We start from the raw sequence: 18,415 nt of genomic DNA, 5'->3' as shown, positions 1-18,415 counted from the left end.
AATTTTAAGGCTCATGTACGATAATCCAGTCAAAATAATCTGGTAACAGGGTTGCCAGGTTTTCTAAATGAGAAAAGGTCAATTTCTAATCAACAGAGGCTTTAAAAGGTCAACCCATTAATAGAAAAAGGTCAAAAATATAGTATTTAAGGGCCGGCTTTTTTCATATTACTAAAGGCCAACCTATTTAAATACAAAAGGTCAAATTTGACTTTTTTTTGGCCGGAAAAAAGGCCAAACTGGCAACCCTGTCTGGTAACCCTGCTTCAGTTACCGATTGACTGTCTTGTGTCAATGTTGTTGTTTGGAAATCTCACGGTGATGGTGTGAACTTGCGATGAATGACTTAACTCGGAAAGTTGATGCTGCCTCATTTTCACCCAAATCTTCTCCTCGGGGGTCGAGGTCCCCCATGGCCAATCCCATGTTGACCAGGAATGACTCCACTGGCACTTTAAAAATGACAATATCTGCTGGGAAACACCCTGCAGTCGTCCATTCTGGCCCATTTTACCTGATGAAGGTTTGTGCTGTTCGATTTTCGTAAGTTCCTTTTGATAAATTGATTCCTGTTTGATGAGGATTGATGTATAACCTATGAATTCATCGTAATGGCCCTTAACTAGGCCATGCTGTGCCTATTCGTTTTTCGGTGGCCTGCGTAGGCTTAGAGTGGTCTAAACGAATAAACTACGGTAAATTACGTATTGTTTAGACTAATTTAGCTTATGTTTGGTAGATCAACTACCCTTAACCTTGGTAGATTAGCTTTAACTTCGGTAGATTGACTAGCCGTAGACTCAATTAGCCTTAACCTTTGTAGGTTAACTTGCCAAAACGTCGGCAAATTAACTAGCCTTGATGTAGGTAGTTTGACCAGCCTTAAACTCAGTAGGTTTACCAGCCGTAACCTCTGTAGATCAACTAGCTGTAACCTCGGTACTTTAAGTAGCCTTAACTTTGGTAGATCCCCTAACCATAACTAAAGTAGATTGACTAGCCTTAACCTTGGTAGATTAATGAGCCGTAACTTCTGTAGATCAGCTAGCCTTAACCATTGTAGATCAGCTAGCCTTAACCATTGTAGATCAGCTACCTTTAACCTTGGTAGATTAACTAACCTCAACTTCGGTAGATTGACTAACCTTAACTTTGGTACATTAACTAACCATAACCTCTGTAGATCAGGTAATCCTTAACCTCGGTAGATTAACTAGCTTTAACTTTGGTTGATTAACTAGCCTTAACTTTGAATTTTAGTAGCTTGACTAGCTGTAATCTCTGTAGATTAGCAAGCCTTAACCTCTGTAGATTAATGAGCCTTAACTTTGGTTGATTTACTAACTTTACCTTTGGTAGATTGACCAGCCCTAACCTTGGTAGATTAATTAGCCGTAACCTCTGTAGATCAGTTAGCCTTAACATCGGTAGGTTAACTAGCTTTAATCCACGGTTCATTAGTATAGACTTGTCTCAGCTTTTGCTGATTTCGGGTAGGCCTCTATTTCCTCCGTAGGCTCCTACTAAAGGTCCAAAAGTAGCCTAATTCGAAGATTGATTTTTCATTTGCACTAAAACGATTCCAGTTGAAATGTGACGATAGAAAGTTATTCATAACGACAGTAGGATAATCACCAGAACTGCTAGGGCAATGTAAGAAGGCTTTGTAAATTTTTAGGGTCCTATTTATTTTTATACATCTTTACTGCCTTTAAGGTCATATTAAAGTTCATTCATGTATAGAAAAGAAGTAGTAAATATGTTCAATTGTATAAGGAATTCTGAAACTAGTGAAATGAGTTTGGTTTTCTGAAAGTACTTAAATAAGAAAGACAAATGCAAGATTCTGTTCTGTTGGAAAAGCCTGCAACCCCATTATTACTCCCTAGACTTATAATACTGTAGTGGACTCGTATTGAAATAGTGCCATCAGTAGATCCCCTGTGGTGCACTGAATGTTATTAAAGCGTCTTTGCAGTCCGGTCCAATCTGCATCCCCTTTTTGGTAAATTTGTATATTAGTACAATAACCATAACAAAAAAAATGAGAGGTGATACTGGTGTAACTATAGGTAATTTGAACAGTTTTAAAGACATTATCTAATGAAAACACATTTTTCATGTTATAAAGACATTTGAATCACAAAACCCTATTTAAAAAGGAAACAAACAAGAAATACAGTACAACTTGATGTAAGATTCCACCTAACCTAAGACTCCTGTCCACACTTACCATGGCTACAACCTCTCCTAGGATTCCATGTCTTCATCTTACCCGAAGGTAGACTATATCAGTGCTAACGTCCCGACCAGCGTCCAGTTATGAGCAAGAATGGCTTCAAATGTTGTCACAAGCTGGCGGAATGGTTTCAAATGTTGTCACAAGCATCTCCTTATAAGTGACAGTTGGTGATTGCCTGTAAAATAAGCCATGTGACAGTGAAAGCTCTTCTCTTTTGAACTATTGCATTCCATAGAAATTCTTTTAAGTATTCCATAGACCATCTGTTGTCCATTCCCAAACCCCATTCATCCTTTTTCATTGATTAACCAGTCGTAAGCTGATCACCTTAGACCTCATGATGAATTCAGTGGTTCCTCATTGTCTATAACCCAATTGATATACTGATCTGTTGAGTCTTCTTGTTGAGGTGCCGAGTTAGTTTCCCCCATGGCCCATTCTTCTTTGTCAGCACTTCTGACTTACCACATGCCTGTTGAGTCAATTTGTCTTCACTATTGGGACTATCTAGCAGCTCTTGCAAGAGAGGCTTTTTTTCTGGGGGCTCTGTTTAAGATTGTCTACCATTAAGTATTTCTCAGGATTTCTCAGGATAGTGATCTCTCTCTTGTCATTGTTATGAGATGGGCCTCTGTTACATAGTAACGTCAAGTTTTTTTTGTTTCGACTATGCATAAAAAGGAAAATATTAATGTACTGTACTCTGTTTTTCTGTAGCCACTTGGTTTCAAGGTGTAGACCTAAGAGATATGGAAGATTTATGTATTCATGTGCAAACCTTTTGTCCTTGAAAATTGTGATATGCCTTCATTGGCCACACCTAGTTAAAACTTTTGGTATGCCTTCATTGGCCACACTCGGTTAAAACGTTTGATATGCCTTCATTGGCCACACTCGGTTAAAACTTTTGTTATGCCTTCATTGGCCACACTCGGTTAAAACTTTTGTTATGCCTTCATTGGCCACACTCGGTTAAAACTTTTGATATGCCTTCATTGGCCACACTTGGTTAAAACTTTTGCTTCATGCTCAAGCTTCCAGAGAAGAGGAATTCATGCTTTTGTGACTCGAGGGACTTCCTGTACATGCAGGCTTTGTCACTCCAAAAGCACCTTTGTTCCAGTATAAATACAAACCTTTGTCCTATAAATAGGAGATAACAGCAAAGCTGGAATTAACAGTAGATAAATTTTATAACGAGCCGTAAATAGGTGATTGTTAGTTAATGACTGGAAGCATGGAAGCCACGTGGCACCCGCTGGTTGCTCATTGAGTAGTCACTCGCATAAGTCTTGATATGTAGAACTCTCCTATCAATTTCTTATTTCTCTCGAGAGAGAAAACAGCTGCCGTAACCCTTACAAGCTGATTGGACAACTGATACTGGCAAGTGTCACGGTGAAGCCCCATTTCTTGTCGACTATATCTACCGAGAAGCAACTCCATCCTCCTGACAAGCAGGAGGAGGGCTCAGCATATTGCCTAAATTTTTTTTTATTAATGTTCTGGTTATGTCATTGCTGAAGCCATCTTCCAACAGGCAGATAGGTCCAAGGAAAGAAAAACCTTTCAGTTTGGCTCTAGGGGACTTTCTCCTACCAGTGAGTTAGTCTACTGTACTTATTTTAAAACTTTGTATGAACATAGAAACAAACAACAAATTTTAAAAGTAATTCCCAGCTCAACCAGCCCTAAGGACAAAGATGGCCATTCTATGACCAGGCTTGTGGGCGGGTCTTCCACCTTATGCCACCTGACGTTAACTAACTACTGTACCTTGTTTACGATTCAATGGCCATACAAGCTTGCAGAAAACATATTCCTGTATTAAAGGGCTCCGGTTTATATGATTAGGGAAATAAACATTACAGTAGTTTTAAAATGTATTATATTTATGGATCTGAGTTTTCAAGTTTTGTTCCATTGAAATTTTCTTTTCCTTTGAAGTTTTGGGAAATATTTTCATACTAAGTATTCCTATTGTACATAGGGAATTTAAGAATTGAGTAAAAGCTTCAAAATTATAAAATGCAATTGTTCATGTAAGACTAATGGTAATCAGTGTAGTCACTATTCTCAAACTTATGTACACTAAATTGATCAAACAATAAAGACATGTAATCTGTTGCATGATTATCAGTGCAGTCATATCTAATGTACAGTTATATTTTAGGACCCAGCCACAGAAAATGAGCTGACAGGGGCTACAAACCTGATGGCTCACTATAACCTGGAGCATTCATATAATAAATTTACTGGTAAGAAGGTAAGTTTACAAAAATATAACTTTTTGACTGATCAATTCTCTTTAAAAAGTTTATTTCAGTGAATTCACCAAAATAACCCTTTTTTGACTGATCAATTCTATTTAAAAAGTTTATTTCTGTGAAATACTGTTCGTAATAACTAATTTGTCCTTGGGTTACGTTAGATTTAGTAGGAAACTATTCATCAAATAATCGTGTTAATTTAATTACTGTATTTATATTTGTGTAACAGGTACGGGATTCTCTGTCATCCTTCTTGCCGACACTTCCTGGTATAATTGATACACCTGCCCAATTTACCAATTCATCACTTCGTTCATTAATAGAGAAGCCACCCATAAACAAAGAGTTTACTTTATTAAATCACCATCAGGTAAGACGCTTTGAATATGATGATCTTTACCTGCGAGTCACGTGCTTTATACACACGGCTCGCAAGCTTCTCGGCTTTGAAACAAAAATCTAAATTTTTATTTATATCCTCCCCACTCTGGCAGACCAAGTAGTGCAGTATCATACTTATACTGTGAGGTACAAACTGCACCAAACTCTCTCCATCAGTCCATGTGTCATGGACGAGCTTTGGCCGCCATCTATTCCTCTTCCAAATGTTGGTGTTTAGTAATTTTGTTTGATATTTATTTACTTAATACTTCTTTCAGGATTAGCAATATGTCTTCTGCTTTTAAAATGCATTTGTTACCACATGAATATAAACCCTCATCTTCTAATAGTGGTATCACTTCATTGAAGCTGAAAACTCGGCTGTTAGATATTATAACGAGGTGTCTAGTTACTAGCAGGTAGCTGGAGAATCCCTGCCAGCTCACCGAGTAGCCACTTTGATTTCAGCCACCTTGCAGTATGGACACACTCTTGGTGTACCTAACTTTGCTTCTTTTATTTTCTTTTTCTCTTTGCTGAGTGTTTGATTGCTGTTAAGAGTAGAATGATAAGCCATATGTAGTCTTGTAGTCCTGCCTGTGGGATCCCAGCCGTAAGTGTGGAACCTTTATGAGTAGGATCTGTGGATCCCTATTCTTTGTGCCTTTCTTGCAGGGCTCATGACTGCTTGCAGTCATCAATCACCTTGTGAGTAGTGTAGGGTGTGGCTGGATGAGGTAGTAGTAGTCTTCCTTGAAGTCTGAGAAATTCACTGGACCTCTCCTCTCTACCCCAGGTACTCTGGCTGTTGAACCTTCTGTCTCCCTCCGAGGGGAAGTCAAAGAGGGATGACAACATTGATTTAACCTTAGGGCAAACCCAAAATGAGGCAGATTTATCGACCTTTCCCTAGTTTTAGGTGACGACACAGCTAAGGATGTTGTTTCCCCCCCCTTGGCTTGGAGGACATTCTGATGACAGAAAGACTTTTGAAAGTCCTTGGAATTTCAACGACAAAGAATATCTCTTGAGTAGGCGTATTGGTATGCGGTACAGGTGCTCACACACCCGTCATCTGTGCTTGGTTTCTCGTGAGAACGAGCACACACTATGGGCTCCACCCTTCCTCGGTGTTCTCTCTCTCTCCCTCCCCCTTTGGGAGAGTGAGAAGTGGTGCATACCAAAAACCTTCCCTCATGGGGAAATAGTATTAGTGCACTGTTACTGCTAAATGGGTTTGTACTGGATGCTGTCTCCCCTGGAAGAGGTGACAGAATTTCCTGCTCCTTATGCTGCTGACCACTTTCATGGGTGGTGTGAATGAAGGGTGCCGTCAGTCTCTCACATCCTAGCAGAGGAGATGGACTTTCTCCAAGGTCCATTAATTCAGTGATAACAGCACTGACAATTCTAGCTACTCTGGCTCCTACACCAGTGATCATGCCAGGGTTGTTGGAACTTCTCTGGTTGACAGCCAGCAATTTATGTACCTCCTGGGTTCAGTGGAACAGGAACGTTGGATGATTGGGTTCGGTTACTACCACATTGTTAAAAGCTTTATTAAGCAGCCACCCGTTGAGATACTACCGCTAGAGAGTTATGGGGTCTTTTGACTGGCCAGACAGTACTACATTGGATCCTCCTCTCTGGTTACGGTTCATTTTCCCTTTGCCTACATACACACTGAATAGTCTGGCATATTCTTTACATATTCTCCTCTATCCTCATACACCTGACAACACAGATTACCAAACAATTCTTCATCACCCAAGGGGTTACTGCACTGTAATTGTTCAGTGCCACTTTCCTCTTGGTAAGGGTAGAAGAGACTCTTTAGCTATGGTAAGCAGCTCTTCTAGGAGAAGGACACTCCAAAATCAAACCACTGTTCTCTAGTCTTGGGTAGTGCCATAGCCTCTGTACCATGGCCTTTCACTGTCTTGGGTTAGAGTTCTCTTGCTTGAGGGTACACTCGAGCACACTCTCCTATCTTATTTCTCTTCCTCTTGTTTTGTTAAAGTTTTTATAGTTTATATAGGAGATATTTATTGTTGTTACTCTTCTTAGAATATTTTATTTTCCTTTTTTCCTTTCCGCACTGAGCTATTTTCCCTATTGGAGCCCCTGGGCTTATAGCATATTGCTTTTCCAACTAGGGTTGTAGCTTAGTAAGTAATAATAATAATAATAATAATATTGGCCGTAATTGAGTGTTACTGAAATCACATTCACATTGAGTGACTGGTTTGTTAGGTTAGAAAAAATACATATTGTTTAAAAAAAATATTGTACTTTTTTATGTTTTGTATCCATAAAGCAACCCTGAATTTAAAAAGTTATGATGTTATATGGAACTAGTATTAGATAGTTTTTATCTGATAATTTTATTACATATCTGTAACCTACCAGCTTATCTTTGCTTCTTGTTAACATATCAAAATCATAATTTAATTAACAGATTTTCTTGCATTAGTAATGAATGATAGGTGCCAAAGTTTTTTCTTAGAGATTTGTATATATTTTTAATTTATATTCTCTTTGTACTTTTAAGTATATCTGCCATTTTCTATCTATCTATATACCAAAGGCACTTCCCCCAATTTTGGGGGGTAGCCGACATCAACAAAGAAACAAAACAAAAAAGGGGACCTCTACTCTCTACGTTCCTCCAGCCTAACCAGGGACTCAGCCGAGTTCAGCTGGTACTGCTAGGGTGCCACAGCCCAACCTCCCACATTTCCACCACAGATGAAGCTTCATACTGCTGAATCCCCTACTGCTGCTACCTCCGCGGTCATCTAAGGCACCGGAGGAAGCAGCAGGGCCTACCGGAACTGCGTCACAATCGCTCGCCATTCATTCCTATTTCTAGCACGCTCTCTTGCCTCTCTCACATCTATCCTCCTATCACCCAGAGCTTTCTTCACACCATCCATCCACCCAAACCTTGGCCTTCCTCTTGTACTTCTCCCATCAACTCTTGCATTCATCACCTTCTTTAGCAGACAGCCATTTTCCATTCTCTCAACATGGCCAAACCATCTCAATTTATTCATATCCACTCTAGCCGCTAACTCATTTCTTACACCCGTTCTCACCCTCACCACTTCGTTCCTAACCCTATCTACTCGAGATACACCAGCCATACTCCTCAGACACTTCATCTCAAACACATTCAATATCTGTCTCTCCATCACTTTCATTCCCCACAACTCCGATCCATACATCACAGTTGGTACAATCACTTTCTCATATAGAACTCTCTTTACATTCATGCCCAACCCTCTATTTTTTACTACTCCCTTAACTGCCCCCAACACTTTGCAACCTTCATTCACTCTCTGACGTACATCTGCTTCCACTCCACCATTTGCTGCAACAACAGACCCCAAGTACTTAAACTGATCCACCTCCTCCAGTAACTCTCCATTCAACATGACATTCAACCTTGCACCACCTTCCCTTCTCGTACATCTCATAACCTTACTCTTACCCACATTAACTCTCAACTTCCTTCTCTCACACACCCTTCCAAATTCTGTCACTAGTCGGTCAAGCTTCTCCTCTGTGTCTGCTACCAGTACAGTATCATCCGTAAACAACAACTGATTTACCTCCCATTCATGATCATTCTCGCCTACCAGTTTTAATCCTCGTCCAAGCACTCGAGCATTCACCTCTCTCACCACTCCATCAACATACAAGTTAAACAACCACGGCGACATCACACATCCCTGTCTCAGCCCCACTCTCACCGGAAACCAATCGCTCACTTCATTTCCTATTCTAACACATGCTTTACTACCTTTGTAGAAACTTTTCACTGCTTGCAACAACCTTCCACCAACTCCATATAACCTCATCACATTCCACATTGTTTCCCTATCAACTCTATCATATGCTTTCTCCAGATCCATAAACGCAACATACACCTCCTTACCTTTTCCTAAATATTTCTCGCATATCTGCCTAACTGTAAAAATCTGATTCATACAACCCCTACCTCTTCTAAAACCACCCTGTACTTCCAAGATTGCATTCTCTGCATCCTATTAATCAGTACTCTACCATACACTTTTCCAACTACACTCAACAAACTAATACCTCTTGAATTACAACACTGATGCACATCTCCCTTACCCTTATATAGTGGTACAATACATGCACAGACCCAATCTACTGGTACCATTGACAACACAAAACACATATTAAACAATCTCACCAACCATTCCAGTACAGTCACACCCCCTTCCTTCAACATCTCAGCTTTCACACCATCCATACCAGATGCTTTTCCTACTCTCGTTTCATCTAGTGCTCTCCTCACTTCCTCTATTGTAATCTCTCTCTCATTCTCATCCCCCATCACTGGCACCTCAACACCTGGAACAGCAATTATATCTGCCTCCCTATTATCCTCAACATTCAGCAAACTTTCAAAATATTCCGCCCACCTTTTCCTTGCCTCCTCTCCTTTTAACAACCTTCCATTCCCATCTTTCACTGTCTCTTCAATTCTTGCGCCGGCCTTCCTTACTCTCTTCACTTCTTTCCAAAACTTCTTATTCTGTTCATATGACTGACCCAGTCCCTGACCCCACCTCAGGTCAGCTGCCCTCTTTGCCTCACGTACCTTGCGCTTTACTTCCACATTTTTCTCTTTATATTTTTCATACTTCTCTATGCTATTACTCTGCAGCCATTCTTCAAAAGCCCTCTTTTTCTCTTCCACTTTTACCTTCACTCCTTCTGCCATTTTATGGGTATTAATTTCGATCTTCCATTGAAGATGATTTCTAAGTAAATATGTAGGATCTCAAATCCATAATGTGCTGTGTACAGCAAGTCCTCAACTTATAAACTTTATAGGTTCCATGAAGTTGTTGTTTTGTTAAATATTTTCCTCGGGTACCTAACCCGACTCCCATGCTTACGATTTCTGGCTACAAAAGTTAGCAAGTTGTCCCATTTCATATGAAATAAATACCAGGTTATTGCAATTGTTGTTTTGCTTACCATTATAAATTGTATAATATTGCTTTTTACAGTATTTCCTAATCTTATTAAGCAAAATAACTTTTGGAACAATATCAGATTATGAATTCAGTTGGATTTGATTTGTATCCGAATGTTTGCAAGCCGGATGTTTATAAATTGAGGACCTTCTGTGCTGTCAGAGCCCTTACTAAATTAAACTCTAGAACTACTAAACTGGGCTTAAGAAGTCGGTTTAGCGTTTGAAATAGGACAGGTTAATTCAGAATGAATATCTTTAATTGAAAACCAACTTTCTTGAGATTTCACAGAAGCAACCAATGAAGTACAGTAAAGAGCTTTTGAAGCTCATCACTAACAAAACTAGATTCGCTAAGTGCTGTATTGAAGTTCAATGCTTGCTTGTCATTATCATCCCATTATAATCAACTAGCCTTTGTTCCGTAACAGAAATACAAACCACGCTATTTAAATAGGGTTTGTTCCGACACAGAGACTTACCTCGAAACACTTTCTTAGGAGGTTACTGGTAACTCCTCTCCGACGACCAGAGTTTTACGTAGTTTACCCTACTTCCATGTTCTATACTGTCCTGATTAACGGGAGAGAACGTGACCTGGGGGCAATGCCCGATGAAGGTCGCGTGGCTTTGGGAAGGACCCGGCAGTAAGTTTTCTGGTCGCTTCGTGAGCACACGTGCTACACGTCGCTCCTCATACACCGTGCGATCCCCTTTGTGTTTGATTCCACGTGCTTCCCACGTGATCTGGATCTCTTAGTGTGTGTTTAGTGCCTTACCTACGTGCTTGTGAATTCGCTCCCTTGTGCTTTCCTAGTGATTTAGTGCTTTCCCTTTTTGGTTTGCTTGTGTCTACGGCCCTTTGTGTTGCGTTATGGAGCACGTTCACCGTTGTCCTGGGCCTAGAGCCGGTAGATCGTGCGGGCTTTTCTGTCCAAGCCCGATGTTGACCCGCATACGCTGTGTACCTCGTGTAGGGGTAAAGCTTGTTTGCCGTCGGACAAGTGTTCCGAATGTGCCGATTGGACCGAGGTCCAGTGGGTAAAATTCCGCACCAAAAAGAAGAAGGCGTTGAAGAAGTCCCCTAGGAAGACTAGCGTTTCTTCCCCTGCGACTTCAGCAGGAGAAGGGTCAGGTAGGGTACATCCTTCTTCCCCTTCCCAGAGTAAGGGACGAGGTAAGTCCAGGGAGAACAAGCAGATGGCTTCGCTTTCCCAAGAGAGGGAATTTGTTGGCGATCCTTCGTCGGCCAAGGCAGTTCAGGCGCCCGTAAGTGAGTGTAGTGGGGGTCCGGGGGACGTGGCTCTCTCACATAGGGGCCGCGTCTTGTCGGGGGACCCCATGTGGTCTAATAGTGTCCCTTTTTCTTCGTCAGGTTCCTGGGTGGAAGTTCCAGGGGCATCAGCGACGGAGGGCGGCGTCGGCAGAGAGGAGTCCCCGCAAGAGGATCCATTGGCTTGGGACATACCGAGGACTCCGATGAGGTCCCCACTGGACATGGAGGAAGGCCTAAGCGAGTCCTTCCCCTGTTTGGCGGGACCGTCGGGGTGGTTGCCGCCGAAGACTTCGCTACAGGAGAGTCTCCCCATTCCATCTACGTCAGGGGTACGGCGTAGCCCCAAGAAAACACAGTCACGTGCTAGGTCTCGATACGGGGGTAAGTCTTACTCGTCAGGTCGTGACTCTTCGGATTCGTCAAGCAGTGAACGGCGGAGACGACAGAGGAGGAAACGAGATCGGTCGGGGCGGAGGAACTCCCCTTCGCGGTCTCCCACAAGATCTCGGGACAGGGTGAGTCCCCGTTCCCCTCCACCCAAAAGCAGGAGACCAGTCTCCCCGAAAGGGACGTGGAAACGAGATCGGTCTGTGCGGAGGAACTCCCCTTCGCGGTCTCCCACAGGATCTCGGGACAGGATGAGTCCCCGTTCCCCTACACCCAAAAGCAGGAGACCAGTCTCTCCGGAAGGGACGTGGGTTTTCGTCCCTGGAAACAACTTTAAAGACTTTTCCAGGTCTATTAGTTTGACACCTGAGCGGGCAGGAGACTGTCCTCCTAGAAGGGCCTCCACGTGCCGCGCCAGGGAGTCACCAGATGAGCGGAGGGCTACGTCTTGCAGGCCTAAGACCCGTCCTGGAGACACTTATTCCGCCCAGCGGAGGGAGCCGTCGTCTAGGCTGGGCAGCCTCGACAGGTCCCCCCATCGAGAATCTAGAAGGGGACGGATACCTCCGTCGAACTATCTCACGGAGGACACGGTTTCACCGAAAAAGGCCTCGAAGAGGAGAGAGACGGCGGACGCCGAAGGTAAAGGGAACCGAGGGCCCCGCCATCACGGCGGAGACCGAGATCACGATTCGCCCCATCGGTCGGAAGGAGGGGAGGGCGAGTCGTCGGTGACAGAGGAGTCCGCGTACAGGAGAGTCCTTGCCTTAATTAGGGGTTATAACAACCTTATAGAACCCGCCACTCAAGAGGAAGAACCCTGGACTTCAGGCCTGAACAAGTTCATAGCCGTCCCCGCCCAGAAAAAGTCCCCTCTCTCCCTTCCCGAGGCCAGTAACGTGGGGATTGGAAGGACTCACATCGATAGGGTCATATCCCGCAATAGCGACTCTTGCAGGGGCCACAGCTCAGCAAAGCTCTTACAGGGTTTGAAGTCGCAAACAAAGTACTACTCTTTGGAAAATAGGCCGACCGGTGCTTGCAAGACCGAGGAAACCCTAGACATCCTGTGCCAGGGCATCTCCGACGGGAGGGCATCGTCAGCATCTACCTTCTTCTCCCCTTCCGAGTCGGCAATGATGGAGGCGATGTCTAAGGACTTGGTTAATGTGGCCTCCTGGCTGGATTGGTGGGCCACCACCCTCGTAGGCACCCAGATCCCTACAGACTCCATGGAGCCTGCAAAACGGGAGGCTCTGAATGAGTTGCTGGGGTCAGGTAGCCGCGCCCTTAAATCCCTGACCTTTCAGTCTTTGGCTCTCTCCGCAAACTGGATTCTCCGGAGAAGAGACGCCCTAGTCAAGAACCTTCCCATTAAGATTCCCGACAGGGAAGCGAAAGCCTTGAAGACCTGCACCGTCAGGGGGGAGCAGCTTATTCCTACGAAGAAGGCGGAAGAGGTCCTGGAGAAGTTGGCCAAAAAGAGGGAGCTACCTACCCTGAAGCCACAGACTGCGCGCCGCCCCGTCTTCAGGAGGCCAGTGACGGAAGCACCCATGGCCGCGCGTTCCGCACCAACTCAAGGAAGGAGGGAACCCTCGTCAGGACAGTGGCCTTCCTCTGCGGTTCCCCCCCCGAAGAGGATCATCCTCTACCCCTCCAATGTATAGGTCTTCTTTCTTCTCCTCCAGGAGAGGGCGAGCAGGCCGTTCCTCCCGTAGGAGATAAGATGGGAGGCCCCCCTCCCCTGCCCAACCCTCAGGTAGGGGGATGCCTCAGACTCACTTAGCAAGCATGGAAGCTCCACGGAGCAGATCCGTGGACAGTAACAGTACTAAAAGAGGGCTACAGGATTCCCTTCATGGAAGAGACACCCCCCTCTGGTTCCAGCAACACAGGCGGACTGGTTGGTGCCCAAGGACCTGGCGAAGAGAGCAGCGCTGGACGAAGAGGTCACGACGTTGCTGCAGAAGGGAGCCTTAGAAACAGTGACATTCCCGGGTCCGGGGTTCTACAGCCGCCTGTTCCTAGTGGAAAAAGCGACAGGAGGGTGGAGACCTGTAATAGACCTGTCAGCCCTCAACAAGTTTCTCAGGAAAGTAACCTTCAAAATGGACACTCCGAGAACGGTCATGGCATCCTTGAGGGAGGGCGACTTTATGATTTCTATAGACCTCAAGGACGCCTACTTCCAAGTGCCTATTCATCCATCGAGCAGGAAGTTTCTCCGGGTGAAGTGGGGTGCCCAGGTGTTACAATTCAAGGCCCTGTGCTTCGGTCTTTCAACAGCCCCCCAGGTATTCACGAGGATCTTTACGACGGTCTCCGTATGGGCCCACGAACGGGGCATTCGACTCATCAGATACCTGGACGACTGGCTACTCCTTTCATCCTCAAAGGAAGACTTGAAACAGCAGGGCGAAGATCTTTTTCAATTGTGCAAATCCCTGGGCATCGTGGTCAACTTGGAGAAATCGCAGCTAACCCCATCCAACAGGATGACGTACCTGGGAATAGTCCTGGATTCATTACAGGTCAAGGCATTCCCAGCCACGGACAGGCTGGACAACCTGGATCGAGTGCTCAGGCCCTTCCTTCTTGGTCGCCCCAGAAGAGCGAAGGATTGGCAGAGGTTGGTAGGACACCTGGCTCACGGGAGACAAAACCTAAGGGTGGTTCGATGGAACAAAGAACATTGGAACCGGAAAAGTTCCCCAGACATTGTGGTGCCACTCCTTCAGGAGACCAGGAAAGCCTTGGAGTGGTGGCAGGATCGGTCGAACACCCTAAGGGGGATGCCACTGTCCTCCCAACCTCCGGAGGTCCTTCTCTTCACGGACGCATTGAAGGAGGGGTGGGGAGCCCATCTCCGTGAAAAGACAGCAAAGGGGACGTGGTCAGAGGGGGAGAAGTCCCTACACATAAATATCCTGGAAATGAGAGCGGTCCAAGAAGCCTGCAACCACTTCGAGGAGGACATTCGGTGGCCCTAATGTCAGACAATGCAACGGTGGTGGCTTACGTGAAGAAGGAGGGGGGACTGAGATCAAAGGAGTTGTGCGAACTAGCCCTTCAAATCCTAAAATGGGCGGAACAGAAGGACATCATCCTGACGGCAAGGTTCATTCCGGGGAAGAACAACGTCCTAGCAGACGGCCTCAGCAGGGTGGGGCAAGTGGTAGCGACAGAATGGTCCCTACACCCACAAGTGGCAAGCTACATTATCCAGATGTGGGGATCCACGGTAATGGATCTGTTTGCAACAAGGTTGAACGCTCAACTCCCCGTATTTTGTTCTCCCGTCCCAGATCCGAAGGCGGCAATGGAAGACGCCTTTCAGCACAAGTGAGACGGTCTAGACGTGTACGCCTTCCCCCCCTTCTCCCTGATAAGACAGGTCCTCAACAGAGTAAGGGCAGCAACCAACCTAAGGATAACTTTGGTAGCGCCTTGGTGGCCGGAGAGAGAATGGTTCGCGGACCTAAGGAACCTCACCGTTCTACCTCCTTGGCCTCTACCTGACGGGTCAGACCTATTAAAACAACCACACTTTCAGCGGTTTCACAGAAACCCGCAAGCCCTTCGTCTTCACGCCTGGAGATTATCCAGCGGCTCCTGAAGAAACAAGGGTACTCCGGCAAGACAGCCAGGAGGATGTCGCTGTACCTGAGGAAATCATCCACAGCCGTCTACCAGTCTAAGTGGGCGGTATTCGTGAAGTGGTGCAGGGACAAGAAGATAGAGCCCTTGGAAGCGTCAGTGCCCGTGATAGCAGACTTCATGGTACATCTCAGGGACAAGTTAGCCATGTCAGTCCCAGCGATCAAGGGAGTTCGGGCGGCCCTGGGTCAAGTCTTTCTTCTCAAGGGCATAGATCTCGGCTCCTCCAGGCATATCTCCATGCTTATCAGAGCTTTCGAACAATCATACTCCCCTTCCGCCCCTAGAATCCCGAGTTGGGACTTGGCACGAGTCCTAGATATGTTACGGAAACCACCATTCGAGCCCTTAAAGGACATTGATGATAAGAATCTCACGCTCAAGGCGGTCTTCTTGCTAGCATTAGCCTCAGCTAAGAGGGTGGGCGAGCTACACGGACTGTCATTTGAGGTGGAACACTCTAGGGGATGGAAGTTTGTCACATCTGAGGTGGAACACTCTAGGGGATGGAAGTTTGTCACATCCTTCGTCGCCAAGACTCAGAACCCCTCGGTGTGGGATCCGAGGTTTGAGAGCTTTTCTATTCCGGCAATCCCGAATGAAGGAAACCCGCAGGACCTAAAATTATGCCCGGTCAGGGTTATTAGGAAATACCTTAAGAGAACGGCAAACCTCCGCCTGTCTATCAAGAATCTCTTCGTCTCATGGGGTAAAACAAAGAAAACATATCCAAAAATACGGTTTCGTTCTGGCTCAGGAAAGTGATCATGCAAGCCTACTTAAAAGAAGGACTTCCTACACCAGGGAAACCCAGGGCTCACGATGTTAGGGGCATTAGCACCTCTCTAACATTCGAAAAGAACATGTCAGTAGCTCAGGTTCTTCGAGCGGGAACTTGGTCCAACCAGTCGACCTTCACTGCACATTATCTCAAGGACTGTACGAGAAAGTCCCTAGACAGGTTTTCCATCGGGCCGGTCATCTCAGCCCTTCATTCGGTTTGAGGGCTTAAGCCCCAGGCTCAATCGCGAAACATAAAGAATCTAGACACAACTGAGTTCTATTTTTCCCTCTTTTCTCACTTTCTCGTACCATCTGTCCTCATCAAGAATATCGCTCATTACACAAGACGTAAATTCACCAATATCAAGCACAACAAAGACATTGCAGAAGGGTAAGTGTTATATCACACTTAATGAGTCTCTTATGTAGTTTACCCTACTGTCCATCGGGGTCAGGGGTTTAGGGCACTCCCTCCTCCTAAGGTGTAAGTCTCCTAAGAAAGTGTTTCGAGGTAAGTCTCTGTGTCGGAACAAATCACAAATTTTAAGTAATTTGTATTTTTCCTAACAATACTTACCGAGAAACACTCTCGAGTTATGGCCCCCCCAACCGTCCCCGCAGTGCCCCACTGACCTCGTGGTATTGTTCCTTACATAAAACTTACTGCCGGGTCCTTCCCAAAGCCACGCGACCTTCATCGGGCATTGCCCCCAGGTCACGTTCTCTCCCGTTAATCAGGACAGTATAGAACATGGAAGTAGGGTAAACTACGTAAAACTCTGGTCGTCGGAGAGGAGTTACCAGTAACCTCCTAAGAAAGTGTTTCTCGGTAAGTATTGTTAGGAAAAATACAAATTACTTAAAATTTGTGATATTACTTTCGGCGTAGCTGAAATGAGCCATTAGAATTTTAATGAGGGTTTGACTAGCGAGGGGTAGGGGAGGGGTAGCTAGCTACCCCTCTCCCTTCACACACCGGTGAACTAGTCCACTTTGCTTTTGGCTCGGGTGATGAGCAGACGTGTCTGCTCCCACCATCGTTTTGACAGCCATTAATGCTTTTTGTCTTTTACTTACTTTTTCTTATACTTAACCCTGGATAGGTACGGTGGGTCGTTTGCGACCCCGAGCGTCAAAAAAAAACAGGTTTTTCTCACGTGACTCACCCCTGTGACTGAATTTGTGGGTGATCGACCTGCAGGAGGTGTCTCCCCTACACGCTCTAGTAGTGTCCAGATGTGCATTGCTGTAGCTGTACTCCTTCCCCGATTTCTGAGACGCGTCGGGGTCGTTCGCGTCCGAGTTTACCCTTCTGAGGTAGTTTGCATAATTATCAAAGTTATTACGTATTATGAAATTGTCGTAGAATGGTGCAACTTGTATAGGTTATCAGTTGTGGAAAGTCTTGGTGGATTGTTTGGCTACCATGTGCATGTTTTTTTTTTTTAGTTAAAATGTCGTTCATCACCACGAGGACCATTTTACCGCGAGTGCCCCTTTTTCATTTTTTTTCATTTTTTTGCCAAGTCATTTTTCCGTAAGATATTGCCAAATAGTGTCGTAAAACTTTTGCTTGTTTAGTGTTGGAAAGTGTGTCTAGATGATCTGGCTACCCATGCATGACTTTGTTTTTGTCAGATACGACGTAGTTATTTGTATATTGGGTATTTAACTGCGGTTACCAATTTCTGTTTTTTTTCAATATTTGTAAAAATTACTACGTAGTAAGGAATTGCCGTATATTATTCATTTTTTTTTCATGTTTATGTGTTAGAAAGTGTGCCTTGATGGTTGGGCTAACACGTGCATGTCTTTTTTTTTATCTGAGATGTCGTATATTAGAATGTCGGGCATTTTACCGCGAGTGTCCCTTTTTAATTTTTTTTAATTTTTTTGCCAAGTCATTTTTCCGTAAGATATTGCGAAATAGTGTCGTAAAACTTTTGCTTTTTTAATGTTGGAAAGTGTGTCTAGATGATCTGGCTACCCATGCGTGATTTTGTTTTTGTCAGATACGACGTAGTTATTGGTATATTGGGTATTTAACTGCGGTTGCCAATTTCTGTTTTTTTTTCAATATTTGTAAAAAGTTACTACGTAGTAAGGAATTGCCGTATATTATTGATTTTTTTTTCATGTTTATGTGTTAGAAAGTGTGCCTTGATGGTTGGGCTAACACGTGCATGTCTTTTTTTTTTATCTGAGATGCCGTATATTAGAATGTTGGGCATTTTTCCGCGAGTGCCCCTTCTTATTTGTTTTGCATTTTTTTGCTTAGTCATGTTACCGTAAGGAATTGGCAAGTAGTGTCGCAAAACTTATATTTTTATAGTGTTGGAAAGTGTTTCTAGATGATCTGGCTACCCATGCCTATTTTTTTTTTAGCCAGATATAGCGTATAT

At 44.5% G+C, this 18,415-nt stretch overlaps 1 protein-coding gene across 1 annotated transcript in view; it reads left to right on the top strand.

Moving 5' to 3' along the window:
* The first annotated feature begins 260 nt into the window (after positions 1–260).
* LOC137629768 (mediator of RNA polymerase II transcription subunit 19-like) overlaps positions 261–18,415 on the top strand; it is a 42,850-nt gene continuing 24,695 nt past the window's right edge. The window contains exons 1-3 of the mRNA XM_068361389.1: positions 261–523; positions 4,416–4,508; positions 4,742–4,882. Of these exons, the coding sequence (XP_068217490.1) occupies positions 338–523; positions 4,416–4,508; positions 4,742–4,882 (420 nt within the window). The 5' untranslated portion in view covers positions 261–337. The remainder of the gene's footprint in view (positions 524–4,415; positions 4,509–4,741; positions 4,883–18,415) is intronic.

Source organism: Palaemon carinicauda, chromosome 37, assembly GCF_036898095.1.
Source record: "Palaemon carinicauda isolate YSFRI2023 chromosome 37, ASM3689809v2, whole genome shotgun sequence".
In the NCBI taxonomy this organism is placed as follows: Eukaryota; Metazoa; Arthropoda; class Malacostraca; order Decapoda; family Palaemonidae; genus Palaemon; species Palaemon carinicauda.
This window is presented reverse-complemented; position numbering and strand designations above follow the sequence as displayed.